At 35.0% G+C, this 22,953-nt stretch overlaps 1 protein-coding gene and 1 long non-coding RNA gene across 5 annotated transcripts; both read right to left on the bottom strand.

The window, feature by feature from the left end:
- Positions 1-536: 536 nt before the first annotated feature.
- Positions 537-4,049, bottom strand: LOC138316009 (uncharacterized). The gene is made up of 2 exons (XR_011207576.1): positions 3,981-4,049; positions 537-1,005 (listed from the first exon to the last, which is right to left on the bottom strand). It is a non-coding gene; the product is annotated as an uncharacterized lncRNA (long non-coding RNA).
- A 78-nt stretch (positions 4,050-4,127) lies between these two features.
- On the bottom strand, positions 4,128-22,953 carry LOC138316008 (uncharacterized). Of its 4 annotated transcripts, none has more exons than XR_011207573.1 (4): positions 22,816-22,953; positions 9,046-9,138; positions 8,026-8,180; positions 4,128-4,352 (listed from the first exon to the last, which is right to left on the bottom strand). XR_011207573.1 is itself a non-coding variant. In XM_069257485.1 (4 exons), exons 1-4 carry the CDS (start codon positions 20,358-20,360, stop codon positions 4,266-4,268), a joined length of 408 nt encoding a protein of 135 aa, XP_069113586.1. In that variant the 5' UTR covers positions 20,361-20,493; the 3' UTR covers positions 4,128-4,265. The 4 variants fall into 4 exon arrangements, 1 of the variants encoding a protein (XP_069113586.1); XR_011207575.1 differs by lacking the exon at positions 22,816-22,953 and adding an exon at positions 14,447-14,467; XR_011207574.1 differs by lacking the exon at positions 22,816-22,953 and adding an exon at positions 13,933-14,435.

Here is a 22,953-nt window from a genome sequence, read left to right as displayed (position 1 = left end):
AGGGTCACAAAATGTACTAAAACTCGAGGCTTGCCGAGGGTTTTGCAACATTTTGTGATCCCGAGGGTAGAATATTCCTATCCTTCATATCCCCTTATGAAAGAGTATTTTTCTTTCATACCTCGACGTTTTATTGCAATTTTACAACTATGATATCCCGCCATTTTGAAATAAATTCGAAGAAATCCACGACTGAAAGTCAGTTTTCCATACATGAAAAATTATATGATATTTTCAACAAAAGTCCGTTGTTTGCATCTTTTATAGTAAAACCAGTCAAGTTTGTGAAAAAAAAAAATGTTAAAATTTTACCCAGGAAATAGAAATTTTGTTGTCGCCATGACATCACGAGGCTTTATTGCATGGGTAGCCATGCAATACAGCCTTAGGCGACATGAGTGTATTGTCCTAGACCAGCCAGTATTACACCCCTAGGTATGAAAGAAAAGATATGTATGTTCTGCTTCGTACCTTATCCGAATATAAATTATGTCATTTCTAAATATTTTAATTGAAATTAGAACACAAGACTGACATTCTTTTGAACGCTGTATTAGGCTGCTGGATTGGTATTATTGGACGAGTATAATGTACACATCTGAGTCCCAAGTCTTTTTATGAAACCAAGCGAGCCACCCAACCTGAAAAATCCTGCAGTGCAGGTTAGCAGGAGGTGCACCAGCACTCAATGCTTAAGATTTCAAATGCTGGATTTAAGAAGGCCGCGAAAACAAAAATATGACCAAATAAGATAGTCCTTATATTTAACATGACCGAATAAGATAGTTTTTATTAAATGTTAACAAATAAGACAGTCTTAATTAAACAGTCTTAAAACGAATAAACATCCAGTGGACATCTAAGAAACATCTGTAGACAGCTGAACACTGTAACCTCCAAAATAGGACATCTCCGTAAAGTTAGGTCCAATGTATGCTGGTCCTCTAGGATCCTACACCAAGTTTAGAACATTGCAACTTATTTACACAGAAATCATTCCAAATTCTACAACAGAGAAAACATCATTAGTTCCTGCACAAATATAGACAATGTATGCATGCTGTCTAATCATTTGATATTTAAATCTCTGATATTTGTCAATAAAATTGTTTGAAATTGAACTCAAACACTTGCAACTTAAAACAAACATTCTGATGATTAAATTATAATAACTGTATATATAGAACTAGATATCACACCATACATCTGGAATTTTATAGAAATCCAGAAATTTGCCATTTGTCCGAATGTCAATCAACAAGCCATATTTCTCACAGACTTCAGACCACTGTCATTCTAATCTTACCATGATCTGATAATTACGTACATTGTATTGAAATATTTTAAAGCTTTTAAGGATGCTCTGATGAATTTTTTTTTTTTTTTTTTTTAAGACTTTAACTGTTTTTCTAGTATAGATTTTTGGAAAAAGGAGTTCATATCAAAGTTGACAATGGAATAAAAAGAATATGATAGTCAGATAGTGTGCTTGGTTTTGAGCTTTTACATTGTATGAATCAGATACTTATTTGATGCGAATTGTGGCGGTGGCATTATTTAAAGTTCATTCTATACTGAAATATTATTATGAAAGACTAAGCATGTTAAATTTTTGCAGAACTTATACAATCCGAAAACAGGAAAAGAATATAGAATTTGAACTTGTATATATATTGCTCCTATACCTGTTAAATTTTGAAGATGAAAATATTTTTTGTTTTTTGGGGTATTTTTTTTTACAATTTTCACAGATTCAGCGCTTCACAGAAAAAAGTGCAGTTCAAAAGAAAACAACTTGTTGTTTCTAAAACAATCATGAAAATAGAGGGTCAGTGTGCTTGATTTTTTATGACGATAAAAAAGTTGTTATTTTTTTCAGCTACTTTTGTTAAAAATTATAATTATTTTTAGCTTCATTAAAATGTTAAAATGAAAACCCGATAGTTTTGAAACAAAATAATAAGCTTTATAGATTGTGGGACAGTACTTCGACAAAATATTTTCTAATTTAGAACGTTTACAATTTGTATAATAATATTGTGGAGACAGTACCAATTGTACAAAATAGTTAAATTATCAAGAGACCCAGTGTATATGTACCACTGAAATTCCTATTTTAGATACTGATCTAGTACTGTATGGAACCTGCCTCAAAATGATCACTCATTGCACATTAAATTACCATGATACGGTCTCGCTCTAAAGAAAATTGAAAACAAATAAAGTTGATTCCTTAAGATGGCCGGTTCATGTCTTAACTTCATGATAAGGGAGACAACTTATGGTTTGTTTTGTGTAGACGCTTGATTATTGACAGATGTATCAATGCAAGCTCTGCAAACTCTTGAACGACATACATTGTACATGTAATTATGCTGAACAGGGTGCATCTTTTGAAATTATTCATAAATTAAATGTACTTATTTCAAAATAACAGTTATAACCTCCATAATCTAAGTTTGTGATTTTTTGTTTATTGATTAAATGCTGTTATAAATTTAGGATTGAAAATATTGACATCTAGGTGATATTTAAAAGGAAGATAACTACTTAATTGAAAATCGTTATCAATGACATAATGTTATAACTCTTGCTACATCTTGGTCTTCTGTCAAAATTCCCATCATGTTGATAATTCAATGATTATTGTATTACCATGATTTTCCTGTTCTGGTCTACAAGACAGATGGTCATAATAGCTCAAACCAGTATTTGTAGAAGAATAAAATTTGAAATTAACACTTATTTCCAATCAAATATTTTCAATTTATTTTTTTGTTTTCAATTAACTTACTTTATTTCATTAAACTAACAAATTAATCACTTAACAATAATATTCACAATTTTGAAATTTATGTATATATTATTAACTATAGAATATAGGAAAGAAGTCCTTAGAAGTGAGAATGTGAATTAGTAGTTTTAATGATAGGGTCAGTTCGTACGCGCCTCCCATGTCGGTCCAGTCTAGTCGTTTGTGTCCTGTCAGTTGGGAGGTTTTTCGTCAATGTCTTGTAGAGTTAGTATAAGGATTAAAGAACTGTACTTTTCTATATTCTATAAAACAAAAATTTGGAAAACAAGTTACAGGTACTCAAAAAACAAGACATGATATCAGATAGTTTGTTTACTACAATGGCTATCTGCAGGAAATTTGGAAGATTATTCATTATAAGAATGATTTTCAAAAATATACTGGTTAATGCAAGAGCTAAAAATGATCATACTGGCTCTTATAGACTTAAACATCACATTAACAAACGTGTCTTTATTGTTATAATATAAAATTCTTCATTGTTTGGAAAATATTTCTACATGTAATTGTATAATTGGAAAATAAAAGCAGAGAAAAGAATTTAGAATTTTATCTTCTGCAATACTAATATGATTATATTATAAAACTTAACATTATTTTTAAATTATGGACGTTTCTGTTTTGATGAAAAAGTAGGTTTTCTTCTTTTGAATGAATAAATGTGCTACAATGCTTCTTCCGAGTCTCCCTTGACACAAGCCCTTTTTTGACCCCTGGCCAAGACAACATAGTCTCTAAAGTGGTAAAGAGAGTGGGAGGACTGGTTTGACGTTGTCAGTATAATGTAAAAGGTTGGGTGTGCTTGTTTGGTATCTTTAGTGAGATGCTCCAGTGAGATAGCACTATAAAAAGTTACTAAATGGCACAACGCTTAACATACTGCAGCCTCCGAAAATTTGGTCTGTGTAATAAATATTTACAGCATGTTCTCTGTCTACAATAACTAATCTATTAAATTGTAATTGTATATTATTAACAAAGTTATTTATTCACCAATTACTTGAATATTCATTTGTCAATACCTCTATAATCTGACTGAATGTAACATAAAACAGATGTACTTACTACTACATGTTTAATAACAAAATTGTTTTGCAAAATGTTTTTCTCATAATTTTAATATAGCATATTATGCCTTTATTTACATACACATTATTATAATTACCTGAATGGAGCTCTGTTCATCACTAATGGCCACAATCAAGGAACGTCTGCCATCGGTTGTCACTATCCTTGTAACTAATTCCTGGTGGTTGTCTCAATCCTGCTGGTTGCACTATCCTGCTTATTAATGGACAAAAGGACTGAGTTATAAACGCTTGACCACAGATGAAAAGCATATTGAACAGAGACTAACTGATGATGGTTTTCAAAACATGCACATTTGCAATAGAACTGAAATAAATTTTACAATTTTGGTAATGGTAGTTTTATAGGAAATATACCTTAATTAAACTCTGCTAATTACTAATATGGTCGCTATCAAGGAACGTCTGCTATCGGGTGTCACTGTCACTTTCTTCATGGTATCGCTATCCTGAAAATATGAAAATATTTTGAAACAATTATTACATGCTGATTTTTTTATTTACATTTTATTTACATTTTTTTTTCTTTTTTTTTTTTTGTTTTTTTTTTTTTTTTTTTTTTTTTTTTTTTTTTTTTTTTTTTTTTTTTTTTTTTTTTTTTTTTTTTTTTTTTTGGTTTTTTTTGGTTTTTTTTTTTGTTTTTTTTTTTTTTTTTTTTTTTTGTTTTTTTTTCTTTTTTTTTTCATAAAACCTTTTAATACCCCAGAACATTTGAAGACTGCCAAGGTTGGGGCCTTGGGGTCAGCCTTTTAAATATAAACAGATGTCCCCTCGCAGGGGGGCTTTCATTCATCACACATTAACATTAGAGACTTTCTCTCTTTCTGTCTTTCTTTCTCTTTCTTTCTTCTTTCTTCCTCTATCTTTCTTCTTTCTTTCTTCCTCTTTCTTCTTTCTCTCTTTCTTTCTTCCTCTTTCTTTCTTTCTTTCTTTCTTTCTCTCTTTCTTTCTCTTTTTTTCTATAAACAGATGTCCCCTCACAGGGGGGCTTTCATTCATCACACATTGACATTAGAGACTTTCTTTCTGTCTTTCTTTCTCCTTTCTTTCTTCTTTCTCTCTTTCTTGCTTCCTCTTTCTCTTTCTTTCATTCTCTTTCTTCTTTCTTTCTTCTTTCTCTCTTTCTTTCTTCTCTCTTTCTTTCTTTCTCTTTCTTTCTATAAACAGATGTCCCCTCGCAGGGGGGCTTTCATTCATCACACATTGACATTAGAGACTTTCTTTCTGTCTTTCTCCTTTCTTTCTTCTTTCTCTCTTTCTTGCTTCCTCTTTCTCTCTTTCTTTCTTTCTCTTTCTTTCTATAAACAGATGTCCCCTCGCAGGGGGGCTTTCATTCATCACACATTGACATTAGAGACTTTCTTTCTGTCTTTCTTTCTCTTTCTTCTTTCTTTCTTCTTTCTCTCTTTCTTGCTTCCTCTTTCTCTCTTTCTTTCTTTCTCTTTCTTTCTATAAACAGATGTCCCCTCACAGGGGGGCTTTCATTCATCACACATTGACATTAGAGACTTTCTTTCTTTCTCTTTCTTCTTTCTTTCTTCTTTCTCTCTTTCTTGCTTCCTCTTTTTCCCTTTCTTTCTTTCTCTCTTTCTTTCTTTCTCTTTCTTTCTATAAACAGATGTCCCCTCGCAGGGGGGCTTTCATTCATCACATTGACATTAGAGACTTTCTTTCTGTCTTTCTTTCTCTTTCTTCTTTCTCTCTTTCTTGCTTCCTCTTTCTCTTTCTTTCTTTCTCTTTCTTTCTATAAACAGATGTCCCCTCGCAGGGGGGCTTTCATTCAACACACATTGACATTAGAGACTTTCTTTCTTTCTTTCTTTCTTTCTTCTTTCTCTCTTTCTTGCTTCCTCTTTCTCTCTTTCTTTCTTTCTCTTTCTTTCTATAAACAGATGTCCCCTCGCAGGGGGGCTTTCATTCAACACACATTGACATTAGACTTTCTTTCTTTCTCTTTCTTTCTTCTTTCTTTCCTCATTTTCTCTTTCTTTCTTCCTCTTTCTATCTTTCTTTCTTACTTTCTGTTTTCTTTCTTGTTTCTTTCTTCTTTCTTTCTCTTTCTTTCTCTTTCTTTCTCTTTCTTTCTTTCTTTCTATCTTTCTTACTTTCTTTTCATTTTCTTTCTTTCTTGTTTCTTTCTTTCACTTTCTCTCTTTCTTACTTACTTTCTTTCTTTCATCATGTATTTAAATACATGCTGCACTTTTCTACTTCCTTTCACTCCTTTTTTACATACAATTTAATTCTACAACTTCTGTCTCTTCCTGTCGTCCTGGATTTAGATGGCATGTGGTGGAATTGGGAGGCTGGGTGGGGCGGGGTGGGACGGGTAATTATTTAAGGATATCACATTTCCTTAAATGGGGCGGGGCAGGATGGGGCGGGGAATGCGGGTAATTATTTAAGGATATCACATTTCCTTAAATGGGGCGGGGCAGGATGGGGCGGGGAATGCAGGTAATTATTTAAGGATATCACATTTCCTTAAATGGGGCGGGGCAGGAGGGGGCGGGGAATGCGGGTAATTATTTAAGGATATCACATTTCCTTAAATGGGGCGGGGCAGGATGGGGCGGGGAATGCGGGTAATTATTTAAGGATATCACATTTCCTTAAATGGGGCGGGGCAGGATGGGGCGGGGAATGCGGTTAATTATTTAAGGATATCACATTTCCTTAAATGGGGCGGGGCAGGATGGGGCGGGGAATGCGGGTAATTATTTAAGGATATCACATTTCCTTAAGTAGGGCGGGGCGGGGTGGGTTGCGGCGAGGCGGGGTGGGGCGGGGTTTGGCAGGGTGGGGTGGTTAATTATTTAAGGATATCACAATACCTTAAGTGGGGTGGGGCGGGGCGAGGCAGGGTGGTGCAGATAATTATTTAAGGATATCACAATACCTTAAGTGGGGTGGGGCGGGGCGGGGCGAGGCGGGGGGGGGGCAGATAATTATTTAAGGATATCACAATACCTTAAGTGGGGTGGGGAGGGGCGGGGCGAGACAGGGGGTTGGAAGGGCAAATGGAACATATTTTAAATGACCACCATTTTATAAGCAAACTTTGAACTTCTTCTCAAGTTCTAAACTAAAATATGTCCTGATAATAATCCTGACATGGTCCCAACCAAGTGTTCTTAAAAACACATTTTGAATTTCAAGGATGGGCGCAAAAGTCACCATTTTAAAAAACTTTTTATTTATATCTTTCCCATGTCACTGGTGCCAAGCTTGTCTGATGACCATTAATTAGGTTCCATTCAATTTTGGGGCAGTTGCCAGGTTCTGACCTCTGGTCAGCGATATCTTTCCACCTTTGACCCTGGCATGTACATAAATGACCCTGGCTGTTAATAAGACATAAAACTTATCAAATCACTTCTTTACACTGTTTTTGAACACGTCAACTGTGAATGTACATGTAGAAAGTAGTTGTTAGAATGTTAAAGATAAATACGTGCTGTGTATGTGCTAGGGTATATGGGCAGGGTAATGTGAGTATTGTTAGGGACAGGGACAAAAAAAAACCTATTGACTACTTTCTGTACACTTCAGTTGAGTCAAAATTATAGCATTGAACACAAGTTGTAATGGGAACCATTGCATACACAATGTATGTACCTTAAATAACACCACAGTTGTATTACTGCATGTGTTCATTGTCCCTCGAAACCTTTAGTACCAATTTTTTGTCTTTTTTCAGCAACGTACATGTATAAATTTCAACCAATCAGAGGCCTCCGTATATCACCGTGGCGGCCGATCTATCCGAAAATATGGTCATGCTGTTCGGCATCCCTTTAAACCCCATTTACCAATTTATACCAGAAAGTGGACCCTGGCAGCCATCTTGAAATTTCTATCTCGATAAACCCTTTATGCACACTCCCACGAGTATGCCTGTCAAGTTTCAAGTTTCTGTATAATCACTCAAAACCTTACAGATATAATGTATACCTTAAACAACCTCATAGTTGTATCACTGCATGTGTTTCAGTCAAAGAGAGTACATTTTTGGGTGAGGGATCGGGGTTGGGACGATTATTGAGGGGTTACCACATCTTCAAGCAACAACAGTCCATGGACTTAACAAGGATATTACAGTACATTTGATTTTGAAATCACATTACGTAATCCTTGTGCCAGGCTGGTGCCCTCCTCACACGGCCAGACCTTCGGACGGACACAGGGGCTGGAGCGGGTAGTGTAGCTGGCTCATCGTCTGCAAGGCTAGGGCTATCCTCTCCTGTGCAGTCAAACGAAGCGGTGAAGAACACAACCTGCAAGAACACAAGTTGCATTTCAGTAAACAAATAAAGGTGCATAATACACAATATTCGGTAGATATTCAAGTGAGAATCTGGACTAAGCAATGATCAGATATGTTTATGTACACATGGTTATTGATATCACTATTTGAATATGTCGACATGAAGGATAGGGAAGGCAAAAAATATAATTTTTATTTATTTGCATATCCCAATGTATAACAATACAGATATTTTGTGATCCCGAGTTAAGAATATCCCTATACTTCATGTATCCCTACAGTACAGTGTATATGAAAAGGTATCATTTCTATTGTACCTCGATTGGCGTTATTTTTTAACAGTACATAAATATGACATTTTCTAAGAAAACCATGACTCAAAATAAATTCTCCAAACATGAAAATTTTGTGATGTTTTAAACATGAATCCAACTGATTGCCTACTTTACAATAATATCAGATTGGTGTCAAATTAATCTAATTAAAATACAGATCCTTATAATCACTCCTTTACATTGCAATAGAGAAAATTCACTTCCCAGATTCTGGAAGCAGCAATTTGACTGGACAATTTGAATGGTTACCAGAACGTGACCCCTAATGGGATGTTGCCAAATCCTTATCGAATGGAGTGATACATGTAATAAGGATATGTATTTTAATCATATTGGTCTGAAATTGGAGTTCTAATAGCACAGAGAAAACTGTATATGTTAATGTAAATGTATGTATACCCAGCCTGACCACATGTACGTTTTAAGATGACATTATCTGTCTAGAAGTCTTTCGAGCTAAAATATTACAGTTACCAGAGAACTACTTTCACAGTAGAGAATATCGTATTCTACACTTAGCGTTAAAATGTAACATCTTACCACGGCCTCCGGCAGAGACAGACGTTGGCTAACCGCAACAGCAAGCGATGTTGCTGCTCGGCTCACCAAGCTAAAGCCACGGAAGGACACAGCCTACAAGAACAAGAGCAACAGAAGTTCAGTAAACAAATAAACAACACACAATATTCTGCAATTATTTAAGTAAGAATCTGGTCGAACGAATTGATCAGGTATGTTCATGTGGATAAGATTAATTGATATCAGTAAAAGAAGACTAAGTGAATAGAGAAGTTGGGAATAATCTATAGCTACCTTAGGGTCATATTTTAAATGTTTACATTATCATGAATTATATTTTGTGATCCAGAGGGTAGAATATCACCATCATTCATATACACAGTAGCTCGAAATACTCTGGCCCTGACACCAGACTTAGACATTATGACAGATAGATGTCTGGTTTAGGGCCAGAGCGCACTGCTATATCAAAACGTGGAATAAGCCGACACCGTTTGGTTTTGGGCCCGGTCATCTCCGATTCAAACTGACCACCAAGAAGCACCACCAATCTTAGTCTATTCAACAAATGAATAATTTATATCTAGCTAAATATAGTAATTCGTCAAGATTAAAGGCGGTTTAAATACATTGAGAAAATGGCAACGGCAACGAGGGAAATTTAAAAATTTGGAAAAGAAACTTAACTGTGTTGACACAAAAGAATGTGCATGTGTTATAAAATGGATGGCTATGAGTAGATAAATTATTCATCTGTTGAAAAGACCAACTTAAGGTAGGTGGCACTCTTGGTGGTAAAATATTTTGTAAGCAGCTGAATCGGAGATGACCTGGCCCGATACCAAACGGTGTTGGCTTATTCCACGTTTTGATATAGCAGTGCGCTCTGGCCCTAAACCAGACATCTACCTGGAATATAATTTATGTCATAAAGTCTAAGTCTGGTGTCAGAGCTAGAGCATCTCAGGCTAATACACAGATGAAAAGAGTCATATTATCCTTCCTTTCCATATATGAAATGGTAGTTTTCTCTTATATCTGGATCAACAGTACAGACACTGACATGTTATTTTCATTTTTCTCCAAGATAACCATGTGTGTGTATATGTAATACAGTATACATATATATAAAATGACACAAATATATACTGTAGAGAGCCAAACGCTTGTGGTCTGACATTTATGGCCGCTAAAGATGATCAATATGGCACAATTTTTGGCGAGGTGATAAAAAAATGGTACACTTTCCGTCATATACAAAGCTGATTGATGACATAGACTGGCATCCTTGTTATATGATTATATGCATCAAAATTTAAATATCTCTATTTAATTAAAGAAATCTCTATTTAAATAAAGATATCCCTATTTTAAATAAAGATGTCTAATTTAAATACAGATATCTCTTTTTCTACTTAAAATAGATATCTTCATTTAAATTACAGATATCTCTATTTCAAATCCTTGTCCCATTGAAAATAGAATTTTAAATAAAAATTAAAATATCGATATCTTAAATTGTGTTAGAAAATATTTGAAATACAGGTATCTCAATTTGAATTTAAGACATCTGTATTTGAGTCATTCTCAGAAAATTTCCAAATTGCTGTCTTCTCTATATATTGTCTTTTTAGAAATATTTTAATAGGAAAAGGTTTATGTATGAGGCTTAAAACTGACTTTACCAAGAAACTAACTGTTAATGCACTTTGTTTTGAAAATAACAATTATGTTGAAGTTTTTTTAAAATTCAAAGTAGGTCAATCACAGGAAATGGGCTTGTCACCAGAGAAATTACCCAAATTCATACTTAAACCTGACAATGCAAGTTAAAAAGCATGCATTTGAAATTTAAGAAAAACAATGAATTCTTTTTTTTCAAAAACTGCTTCCGAGACATTCCCCAGTTATGACAGTGTCATATCCAAGGAAGTGGCAGCCATTTTTCTTTTTGCTCTGCTTAGATACCTTCACTGACCAACCCCCTATATAAAGCACGGAACTTGATACATGTGCATCATTCCAAACAATTAGCTTGTCTCGGATACACATGCAATGATATGTTGTATTTAAAGGAACTACTAGTTAGTTCAAATTAAGATGTTACAGTTTGTACTATGATGAAGAGTAGAAATGAAAATCTTTAAAAATTGAAGAAAACTTTTGTGGTGTTACTGTCCTTGGTGTTACTTATACCAACAGTGATAAAATAGTAACACCACTGACAAATTTTGGTAATACCACAGAAATAAAAGAGTCACACAAGAAATTTAACACACATTTTCATTTAATTGTTATAATATTTGATGTATATATCTTCATAGATAAAATACATTTCAAAATAATGAATCACAAATACAATCGGCAACAGTACCACCATATTTAGTCTTGATAACAGTATGGACAAACATAGTAACACCACAGACAAGGATAAAGAAATACTGATTTTTTACTCCTTTGTAACATTAGATATATTTCAAACTCTTTGAAATCATAGTATTTTCTCTATCTAGTCCATTTTTAATCTCTAATGAATGTCATTATGATGATCAAGAACCTTACAAAACTTTTCAATCGGTTAACACCATGGACAAATGTCTGTTGTGTTACCTTTCTCAGCGGTTTACAATCAATGTCCACAAGGACAAAAATATTGCAAAATAACAAGTTCCAAGATGATAACAAACACAAGAGGCCCAAGGGTCTTAACGGTCATCTGACTTCAAATTGGCAAAAGTCATGGTGCCATCTTCAATTTGGGATCAACCGGAGATGTAACAACACTTTGTCAAGATCATATCAGGATCACTTCAGGCAAGTTTCAGCCAAATTACACCGGTTTAACTTGAAAAAGTTCAAAATCTGTTTTCAAGGTGGCGGCTGTGCCAGCCATCTTGGAATTTGGATTGACCCGAAAAATAAGAACACTTGGTTGGGATTATGTCAGGATCACTTCATGCAAGTTTCAGCTAAATAGCACTGGTAGAACTTGAGAAGAAGTTCAAAATGTGTTTTCAAGATGGCGGCTGTGGCGGCCATGTTGGAATTCGGATTGACCCGAAGAATGACAACTCTTGTTAAGGACCATGTCAGGATCATTTCATGCAAGTTTCAGCTAAATCGCACTGGTAGAACTTCAAGAAGTTCAAAATCTGAAAATTAAGTTAAAGCATGGCAGATGGCGCAAGGCAGACGGCGGACGACCATGGGCGAAACATGACGACTATAGGTCATCTTGACCCCTCGAGTCAGAAGCCCTAAAAAATTTCAAATTATTGAAAGACCAAAATAAAATCTTTGTCTCAAAAGAATGATGTTTTAGAATCATTTTATATAATAAGTACCTGTATGCTATAAAAGTACAAGTCTGTTGACTGCTGAGATATATATGTCAACGGATTACGGAGTATGCATATTAATGTAATATAATTTATCATGAGCTATTACTTTGACTAATTAGTTTAAAATGAAATGAACAGTTATTAATTACATTAATAGATTTTAAAACAGGATATTATGGTATCTAAGTATGGTAACACTATGGACATTTGACCTTGACAAGTGATCTAAATATATGTTTCTGTCATAATTGGGAGCTTATCAATAATTACCAATATTGTTTTTGATATCTACAATGATCTTTCTCTAAGTTTCTGAATTAAAGTTATCCATTTATGGAGGCGAGTTTTTCAGTTTTCTTTATGTTGGATTTGGAACATTTCTGATAATGACTCATTTTCACATGCTCAATGCAAAGATTAATATTGAAACACAAAGCAACAAGATCTAATTGTGACGGGTGCTGTCACAAAAAGTTCCTCCAATCTCCACAGAGCCTAATTTGACAAGTAAGAGTGACCTCCCCTGAATGATGATGTGAAATTATTTTACCGATAAATACATTTTATTTTGCAAAAATAGATATAGTGTTATATCGTTGGAAAACAATATCATTTATATCAGAAAAAATACAACAAAAATAAAAGTGGACCTAAAATGGTTCCCAGCTGTATTCCAAGAACAATTAAGGAAGTATTTTTTTTTTTTTTTTTGAATGATTATGGTATTTTTTACTTTAAAAATTTAGAATCTGATTTAAACTACATATTGAAACCGTTTCCAGTCAAAATCGCAAGTGGTTAAATATCTATAAGCAGTTCAAATCTGAACAATGAAAGGCTGTGGTGGCCATCTTGGATTCTGGTCAGAAAAAATGAAACCAGTCGACACATCTGCAGGTCACTAGAAATAACCTCGTAAGTGATCTGACATTTAGTTTTCTAGAAATTGGTCGGACAACGTCGCGACGAAAAAAGAAGAACCAGAAAAATAAGAAGAAGAATCTAAAAGAATAAGAATAACAAGATCTAATTGTGACGGGTGCCGTCACATAAAGTTCACAAAAGGGAGAATCAAGGGAGTTTTTCCAATTTGATGTTTAAATACAGATATTTTTATTTCGTGTCAAATAGAAATATCTTGAATTCAAATAGAGATATCTGTATTTAAAATAAGAATATCTGTATTGCTACAAAAATTAGAGATATCTTTAATTGAAATTAGAGATATCTGTTTTTTTTTAATAAAAGATCTCTCTATTTTGTGTTTAATTAGACACATCATGATTTTTAAATATTTACAGTCAGTGGTGAATTGATAGTATAAACCCCGTTGATTTCAACCAAAGGCTACTCAACTTTATTTCTCGATAAATTGAGTATGTCACGCGCAATTTGGAGCCGCGCGGATGAATTTATGATGGTCCAAATCAGAAACTTTTGGTGTTTTCAGTAACCGAACGTACGTTCGATGAACATGTACATGTATCAAAATAGGTTTGAACACATATACATGTATGTGTGTAAATACAAATGTAGAAAAATTACATTGTTTATGTTACTACCGTACCTCTTTGAGCAATGCTTCCGTGCGTATGATAAATAAGCAATGTTGTACAATGTACAGTTTTGCACATTCCGATGACGTCGCAATGTTTACATGTTGTGTGTCTGTGAGTCTGTGTTGTTCTCTACAACATGTAGCCTAGATCTACATTATATTCGTATTTTTAACATCTTTGGTTGTACGCGAATGGATAAGATATGTCAGAACAACATCAGTATTTGAGTTGGATAAGTGTAACCAAAACGACCTAGCACGACAATGCATTTTTGTTCACCTCGGCGGACAGACAAGTCCTGTACGTTATCTAGAATCTACTGTGAATCGGCGAGAGTAGGACTTACATACACAATGTACGTTTGGGTGTTTCGAAATATCAATGAAACGGAATCCTTCAATTGTAGCTTTACAATACTTGTAATAGATACCTCTAATATTTATTGAAGTGTTTAAATCAACAATATAAATATAGCTAACATTTTGAGAGCGGTACAGTAAACGTTTACAGTAGTGGGCCTACCTTCTTCTTCTTCTTCTTTGGTGAGTCACCAGCCTCAATAGTGACGATTTTAGGTGAGTGATTGGCTCAGTGGCGTGGGGGAAGGGGTTATATATACAGTGCTTTTTTTTTTTTTTTTTTTTTCTGGTGCTGGAATAGATAAAAGTAGATAGGTTAAAATCATGATAAAAAATGAGGTGTTTATTTGTGAGTGGGGGCTTCAAGGGCTACGTTGTTTATGTTTGCCTTGAAGCCCTCCAGTGTAGTGTTTTGTACTGTTGCCACAGGGAGGAGATTCCAGTATGTGATGGTGTGTGGGAAAAAGGAGTACTTAAATGTATCCTTTGTGGCGGCGATGTGTCTGTATGCATAGGGATGTGTGTGTCTAGTGCGGGTGTCTACAGGTGTTAGGTATTGTTCTGGGTTGATGGCAACGAGATGGTGTGTGATTTTATATAGGAGGATGAGTCGTGATTGTAGACGGCGTGTTTGTAGTGTTGGCCATTGGAGTGTGTATAACATGTCTGAGACTGAAGAAGTGTTATGATACCTGTTTTGTACATATCTTGCTGCTCTGCGTTGAGTTTTTTCTATTTGTTGTATTTGGCCAGTATTGTGTGGGTCCCAGATAGAGGAGCAGTACTCAAGTTTGGGTCTAACAAGTGCTTTATATGCGTGTTCTTTAATGTGTGGTGAATTGATTGTGAGGTTTCGTTTTAGGAAACCTAGTGTTCTGTTTGCATTTGCGGTGATGTTGTTTATGTGTTTGTCCCATTGGAGGTTGTTTTGCAGTGTGAGGCCTAAGTATTTACTGTGTTTGACGTGTTCAAGTGAGTGGTTATGGAGAGTGTAGTTGTGGTGGATTTTGTTGCGTTTGGTGGTAGTGGAGATGACGTTGCACTTGTCGGGGTGAAATTGCATTAGCCAGTCGTGTTCCCATTGTCCTGCATTGTCAAGGTCGTGTTGTAGTTTCTGTGTGTCTTCTTGTTTGTGTATGGTCTTGTAAATGATACTATCGTCTGCGAAAAGTCTAAGGGTGCTGTGTTTCATGTATTCATGTAGGTCGTTGATATATATTAAGAAAAGTATGGGGCCCAGACAGGTTCCTTGAGGGACTCCGGATGTTACTGGTATTTTTGTGTGAGTGTTTGCCCTCAAGTATTACTGTCTGGGTGCGATGTGAAAGAAAATCTGTTATCCATGCATGTGTGTTACCTGTGATACCGTAGTATTTGAGTTTGTACTGAAGGCGTTTGTGTGGTACTTTGTCAAAGGCTTTTGCAAAGTCCATGATTATGATGTCTGTCTGCGTGTTGTTGTTGTGGTTTTGTGTGAGGTCGTGTATGAACGTGGCCAGTTGGGTTTCGCACGATCTGGAAGGTCTAAAGCCGTGTTGTTTGTCGTAAAGTATGTTGTTGTTTTCCAGATGTGACATGGTGGCGCTGGTGATTACATGTTCCATTAATTTGCATGTGATGCATGTGAGTGATATTGGTCTGTAGTTTGCGGGATTGTATTTGTCGCCTTTTTTGTAAATGGGATTGACATTTGCGTGTTTCCAGTCGTGGGGAAGTGTTCCTGTGGTGAGTGAGCATGTAAATATTTTTGTAAGGATTGGAGCTGTGATGTCTTTGAGTTCTTTCAATATTCTGCCATGGATGTTGTCGGGGCCAGTTGCTTTATGCGGGTTTATATTGTTCAGTAGTTTGTGTATGCCCTGTTGTGTTATGTGGATGTCTGGCATAATTGGGTGTGGTGAAGGTCCTTTGTCAGGTATGGTTGTATTCTGTTCTTGTGTGAAAGCAGACTGGAATTGTTGGTTTAAGATGTTGGCTTTGTCAGTTGTGTCCGTCAATAGATGTCCGTCTTTCCGTAGGGCTGTGATGTCAGAGTTCTCTTTCTTAGTTGTTTTTTTGTACGAGAAAAGTTTTTTGGGATTGTGTTTGTACATGTTCCTCGAAACGACGTCCGATACAAATGACATGGAACTATGTAAACATCCGTGTATTCAAGAAATTTCAAACGTGAACTGATTAAGTAGAACTCAAGTGATCACAAAATTGAAGAAACTCTCTGTTTGTCACACCTCCTTGACACAGGCAGTTTGAATCGGACGCCGCGTCACAACTACGTTAAATATCCTGCCACGTTATGAATTGTGTAAGCGTGTGAAATCATACGAAGCAAAATATTAAAACCGAACTGCTTTGCACCATGGTGTTTTTAACAACAGATAAATAAAATGATTTATAGTTCCATACCGGGAAAACCTCAGATATATGCTTCATCAGACGGAACTCATTTTATTGGTATGTTCATTGATAAAATGGCGGGAATTTCCGCCACTTCAAGTGGCTGTTCGAAATGCCTGTCGGAACCAAACGATATAATTCAATTTTAGTCTTATAAATGCCATAAACACTATTAAGGGTAAATTTTGAGCTATGAAAATAATAGTTAAGACTGTAAATATAAGGATTAAAGTCTCTTTCTGGTGGTTCTATCGAAGGATAAAGTTGAGTAGGGTATCGATATTTGTTTCATGGACCGCTTCGCGGTCCATTCCAAATATCGATACCCTACTCAACTTTATCCTTCGATAGAACCACCAGAAAGAGACTTTAATCCAAGCGGTCCATGAAACAAATATCGATACCCTACTCAACTTTATCCTTCGATAGAACCACCAGAAAGAGACTTTAATCCTTAAATAGAAATATCTCTAATTCAAAAACAAATTTATATCTCTTATTCAATTAAAGATATCTTTATTTAAATTAAAGATATCTCAAGTATCATTGATAGTACATAATGACAGAATAGCAATGGTGGATTTTATAGGCAAAGGGAGATCACTCTCAAGTTGTTACTTAAGGTATTTATTACTTTCTGATATACCATTGTGGCCTAGAAAGTATTTAAAATTGCTCCACCGCCGATAGAGCATAAATGATACCCATCATTTGAACAATAATTGGTGTTTAATTGTGTATTTATATGTCTGATTTACACAAAAAATAATTTAGAATAATTTATTTTGCTTTCGATGCATGCGCAATCAGTACTGCATTCTATATAGGACATAATGCTACGGAATTTTTTCGGGATGCAATTAATTATTTTTAATATTTTTATCTTCGAGTGAAATTAGAAGCTCAAACTTTTCAATGGTGGTTATGGTATAAAGTAAGTAACTTTTGTAACTGAAGAAAAATTCTAAATTGTCTGCTCTTGTTTTTGATAGAGAAAAATTACCATTTGTCGCTGGTGGAGCATCTTTAATGATGTACATGTTGCACGTACCAAACATTTGCTAAATAAATGTATTACATATATAAAATGTAAAGCTAAATTAATGAAATAATACTGATAATAAAACTTTATCACAAAATCAACAAAATGAAAAGTTTGAAAATACGACTTAATCATATTTTTATTTATTTAATTAAAGTTGTTTTTATTTTGTTGATAATCAACAAAATGAAAAGTTTGAAAATACGACTTAATCATTCATTTATATATTTAATTAATTCAATTGGTTTTAGTTAACTTTCCCTAGATATAATTATTCATTTCACAGATAGAGTCGGCAGTATCTATGATAACAGAAGGTAGATTCTTGGTAGAGGTAATTATCAACACTCTCACTGGTTTTGTCCTGAGCAATTAACCAAATACAATCTAGACTCTAGACTTCAGGTAACTACCAGACATTCAAAGGTGAGAATCACAGGTAGCCGACCATTACCTGTACCTTGTGTTTATCACCTATCTAGGTGTAGTGCACTACTACATGTAGTTTACCTGTAGTTTAAATGTTGTATACTACTAGTGCACTAAGGGTGAAGGTTAACTTACATTCATATACACTGTAGTTTATTGTCTCAAGATAAGTAAAAATGGATTAGGCACAAGTTATCTTAACTTATGAAGCCTTCTTCAATCAACATTATATACAAGTGATGGCATTATACACTGTAAGTACATTGTATAAGTTGAATTTAACATATTATTTACATAATTACAGGATATACAATTTTCATGGTTAAACAATTCTACTGGGCTTTGTAAATGACTGCACAAATTCAAATAATTAACAATTTATTTCCAAAGTCAAGTTTCCATTTCCATAAAGTAACAAATATAATTTACTTCTATGTCTAGGTCATTAAAAACTTGAGCCACATCAGCATGGACAGTAGTATCATTCTGAGATTCAAGAAAGAAATGGTTAGCATTTTCACAAATGTTGCTACAATTAAAACACAAGTACAGTCTAGTGTCAAATTTATACCGAAAATGTCATCTCTGGGAGAACTACACCGGTGTCTTATAATTTAGTACATGTATTTATAACATGGTAGACTGTAGAAATAGGTTGGGAAATTAATGACCGTTTAAAAGAAGAAAACGGTAGTGATTTGACATTATCATCTGAGTTGAGGAAAGGGGGATTTTATTGTAGTAGAAAGTCGATAATTTGGAATTCAAAAGTTGTCCTTACTTTTATAGTGAGAATTATCAGCTGGTCGACTGAATTACCATATATGGAAGAGACAAAAATCCTGTGCGAGTTACCCCCCTTAATTGTAGTCGGATCTAAGAAAAGTGTGTTTTTATGGATGGAATTCGTTTACTACCCAAAGTAACTTGTAGTATTTTCAGGAGGATCTCTTTAATGAAAACCGGTTTGTAAATCTAAAGGAAATCAACCGTGTGTATTAATTTTTACTTATAAGTACCGAAACGACTTTTCTATGTGTCCCGAAACGACCGTACAATATACCGGAACGTGACCGAAACGACCTGATACCATTTTCACCGCACGTCGTTTTCGGGAAATGTGGCGTCTATAGAGGTACTAGCTCACAGTACTTAATTATGACAGGGAAATTACTTAAATATGATTCGTCTGTTTTGACCTTCCACGAAGGTTAAGGTTAGTCCGCTAAACCTGCCTACAGTATATTATTAGGCTTTTTTTTAATTGCCTAATTTATATATTAGGCAAATCTTTTTTTAAAAGGCCTATAATGATATAGGCAGGTTTAGCGGAATAGGTTAAGGTCATCCATTTGATAACTTGATGTAACCCTTCATCCAAACATGCTACCAATTTATCTCATTGGAGTAACCTGAAATTCTGGGATTTTCAACCCCAGAAAGATATTTTTATTAATTCCATTTTTTTTTCGATCTTTGTCCGCGTGTTTATTTAAGGAACAGATTTTTATTTTGTTGATGTTATGAGGGTATAATGATAATGGAGCACGTGTAAATTATGTAACCCCGGCGAAGCCGGGTTAAAATTTACACGGGTTCCATTATCATTATACCCTCATAATTACAGTTTTTCACGTAAATAAATATTATTTATTCTCGCGACAGTTGCATATATTTTAATTAAATACACATATTTCTTCTCTCTCGTCATCGTCAACGAATTCGATTGAACAAATGATTGGATCGAGTCATTCATATGTTCCCGCCAAAAGTGATCATGACCCCAAGTTGCTACGCCAGCGACTATTCCCGTAACGATAGAATCGCCGCACGTTTTGTTCTATCATAATGCGCTGATAATGATAATACTAGTAAACATGGTTATCGAGTCCATGTCAGTGCAATTTAAATATCAGAGAGCATCAAGACAACTTTGAACTTGAATGGATCTAGATTTAGACCCCTAAATGGCCCCGTATCCCTAATGAACGTTTTTTAATATAGTTTCAGGACTCTCGTCTTTACTATAAAATATAACTATGTCATAGTATTGGAGGAAACTTTATCAGTTGTAAGAACTTGTGGCTAATCCCATGATTTTCTTGTTCAGACAATAAAAACTTAGGCTACATACCTTTCCGCGAACAATAGCGTTGCTTATGCAGTGGAAAATCAATTCCATGGCGATGAAAAGGGCGGTGAAAGACTCCATATCTCGGATCGATGCAAAATGCGTGCGTGTGGTCAAGAGTATCTCTGAGAAATGGGCAGAGATTTGAATTGAAATGCGAAATATGAACCAATGATGTTCGTCCTTTCTGTCACGTGACCAGCATAATGGTGTAGGGCACATATCGGCTACTGAATAGTGATCACCCAACCACTTTACGCTCGTACGAGTTTACTTACATTTATATCACAGGGATCTGAGAATGAGTTACAGATCTTATAACAATGGACCCACCAGAATGCCTTAAGACCATTTTAGACGTTTGAGAGGTAGTACATGTACCATGTATAGTATAATTTTTATCGTTTTTTGATCTAGACCTCTAAAACGTCTAAAAATGGTCTTAGGGCACTCTGGTGGGTCCATGATTATATAATCTGTAACTAATTCTCAGATCCCTGTGATTTGTATTATATGTAGGACGTATCCAAATCTAACTAATTAAATTGTTTAAGGACACACATCCTCGATATTCCATGGGTTACGATCACTGTCATTTTAATATGTATTCGCGAAAATAATAGCTAGTAACCCCTGAATTGTCGAGGATGGAGGGCACTAGGCTATATCCAAATATATTTAAACGGTCGATAACTATCACTCAAACAAACGATTGTTTAGATAATCATTAAACATCGGGCTCATGGAGTCCACATAGGTTACTTTCTGATTTCTATTCATTTGCTTATGTTTTAATTAATAGGACTTGGGCTAGGTTTACTCAATGAATTATGCATACAACTGTATGCCATGGAAATAGTGCTATTCAGCGCTAAAGTTAGCATTGTACATTTGTACCACAGGCGTTCAGCTCTATAGAGAGAAATGTCTATAGAGCCAAACGCCTGTGATTGTACATACATGTGTATGCGACACTAAATAAAGTTTCATGAATCTTGTAATTTATAGTGATTTGATTCAATTCAATTTATTTTTCTCTTACACGTGCCTTCAAACATCAAAGTTAATTTTATCTCTTTATAATGTAGAGAAACAGAGTATTAGACAGGTTGAGGACACTCCCGTACATTTATTGTATATGCGGGATAGTCCTGTATCTGAGGGATAACTTTGTTACAAAAATGCATGATTCTGTGAAATGAAAATGGATAAAGTCGTTTAAAAAATTGTATTTGTATATAGACATATATCTAAGGAAGACGAATTGTACAACCTTTTAAACAGAACTTTGATCAATTTTGTTGTGTAAAAATCATCTTTGGGGAATTCTTTGAAAGAAATGATCAATTACTGATTGCAACGGAAAGTTCCACTTTATCCAATAGGAAGGTTTATATAATTTCTGATGGAATCTTGCAATATGAGTTACCGTGCCGCTAACTGACAGTAAAAGTTTAGTCAACATTTCAAGATATAAACACCGAGAACGGCTCTAGTAAATAATCAACAAACACAAAAACTCAAACATTTGTGTCTACCAAGGATTTATAAGTGAGATACACAGGGACCTGGCACGATTTTTTTTGAAACTAACAGTATACATATATATATATATTATAGTATCAAGGGTATGAACTCGGCGGTCTAGAAAAACTGACCTATTTTTTTAAAATCGTGATTATTTTAATAAATGGGTTCTATACAACATTGACGGATATCTTACCTTAAAGAGAAATAATTTATGTTTCCATTGAGTGCTTGATGAATAAAATTGGCCAAGTATTGACGAAGTTATGGCTTGATGAATCGATAAATTTACGTCAAATATGCTAGGTATACATTTCCCTGTCCGGTCGAAATGTCGTCTCGGCTCTAATGGGTACCTCAAAAACCAAGCCAAAATCACAAAATCTACGCTTGTGGTGGTAAACAGTACATCCACATATGTATAGCCACCATAGACTCTGGTACTCCCGTCCATCCACATATGTATAGCCACCATAGACTCTGGTACTCCCGTGTATCCACATATGTATAGCCACCATAGACTCTGGTACTCCCGTGTATCCACATATGTAGCCACCATAGACTCTGGTACTCCCGTCCATCCACATATGTAGCCACCATAGACTCTGGTACTCCCGTGTATCCACATATGGTACTCCCGTGTATCCACATATGTAGCCACCATAGACTCTGGTACTCCCGTGTATCCACATATGTATAGCCACCATAGACTCTGGTACTCCCGTGTATCCACATATGTATAGCCACCATAGACTCTGGTACTCCCGTGTATCCACATCATTTTCATGCTCATTTTAGAATTAATACTGATTATGTAGCCACCATTATCGTAACTCCGTGTCATACAGCATAATTGTATATATATATCCATATAACCCAGAATGAAGTATGTGTAACATTGCACATTTATGGATATCAAACGAGTGATCAATATGCCTAACGGTTTGACTCTACCAACAAATTAAATGTACATAAATATGTAAAGAATATCATCTCCAAAACCACATACCTGTGCGCATGAACATCTGATCCCAGTCACCACTTTTTTTACCAAATGAAGTTACATGTAACAATCTATTATCGTATATATACAGCGTAGCTCCTTTTGTTTGATTGGATTTTTTACTGAAGAAATTACACATTACAA

This window comes from Argopecten irradians, chromosome 2 (genome assembly GCF_041381155.1).
Source record: "Argopecten irradians isolate NY chromosome 2, Ai_NY, whole genome shotgun sequence".
In the NCBI taxonomy this organism is placed as follows: Eukaryota; Metazoa; Mollusca; class Bivalvia; order Pectinida; family Pectinidae; genus Argopecten; species Argopecten irradians.
This window is presented reverse-complemented; position numbering and strand designations above follow the sequence as displayed.

What these genes read in the sequence shown, in the direction of transcription:
- LOC138316008 (XM_069257485.1), bottom strand. Translation starts at nt 20,360, where the DNA reads ATGGAGTCTTTCACCGCCCTTTTCATCGCCATGGAATTGATTTTCCAC. An exon ending in ACGCTATTGTTCGCGGAAAG is followed by an intron (nt 9,139 to 20,282) that starts GTATGTAGCCTA and finishes TTGTTCTTGTAG; the next exon opens with GCTGTGTCCTTCCGTGGCTT. An exon ending in TGTCTCTGCCGGAGGCCGTG is followed by an intron (nt 8,181 to 9,045) that starts GTAAGATGTTAC and finishes GTGTTCTTGCAG; the next exon opens with GTTGTGTTCTTCACCGCTTC.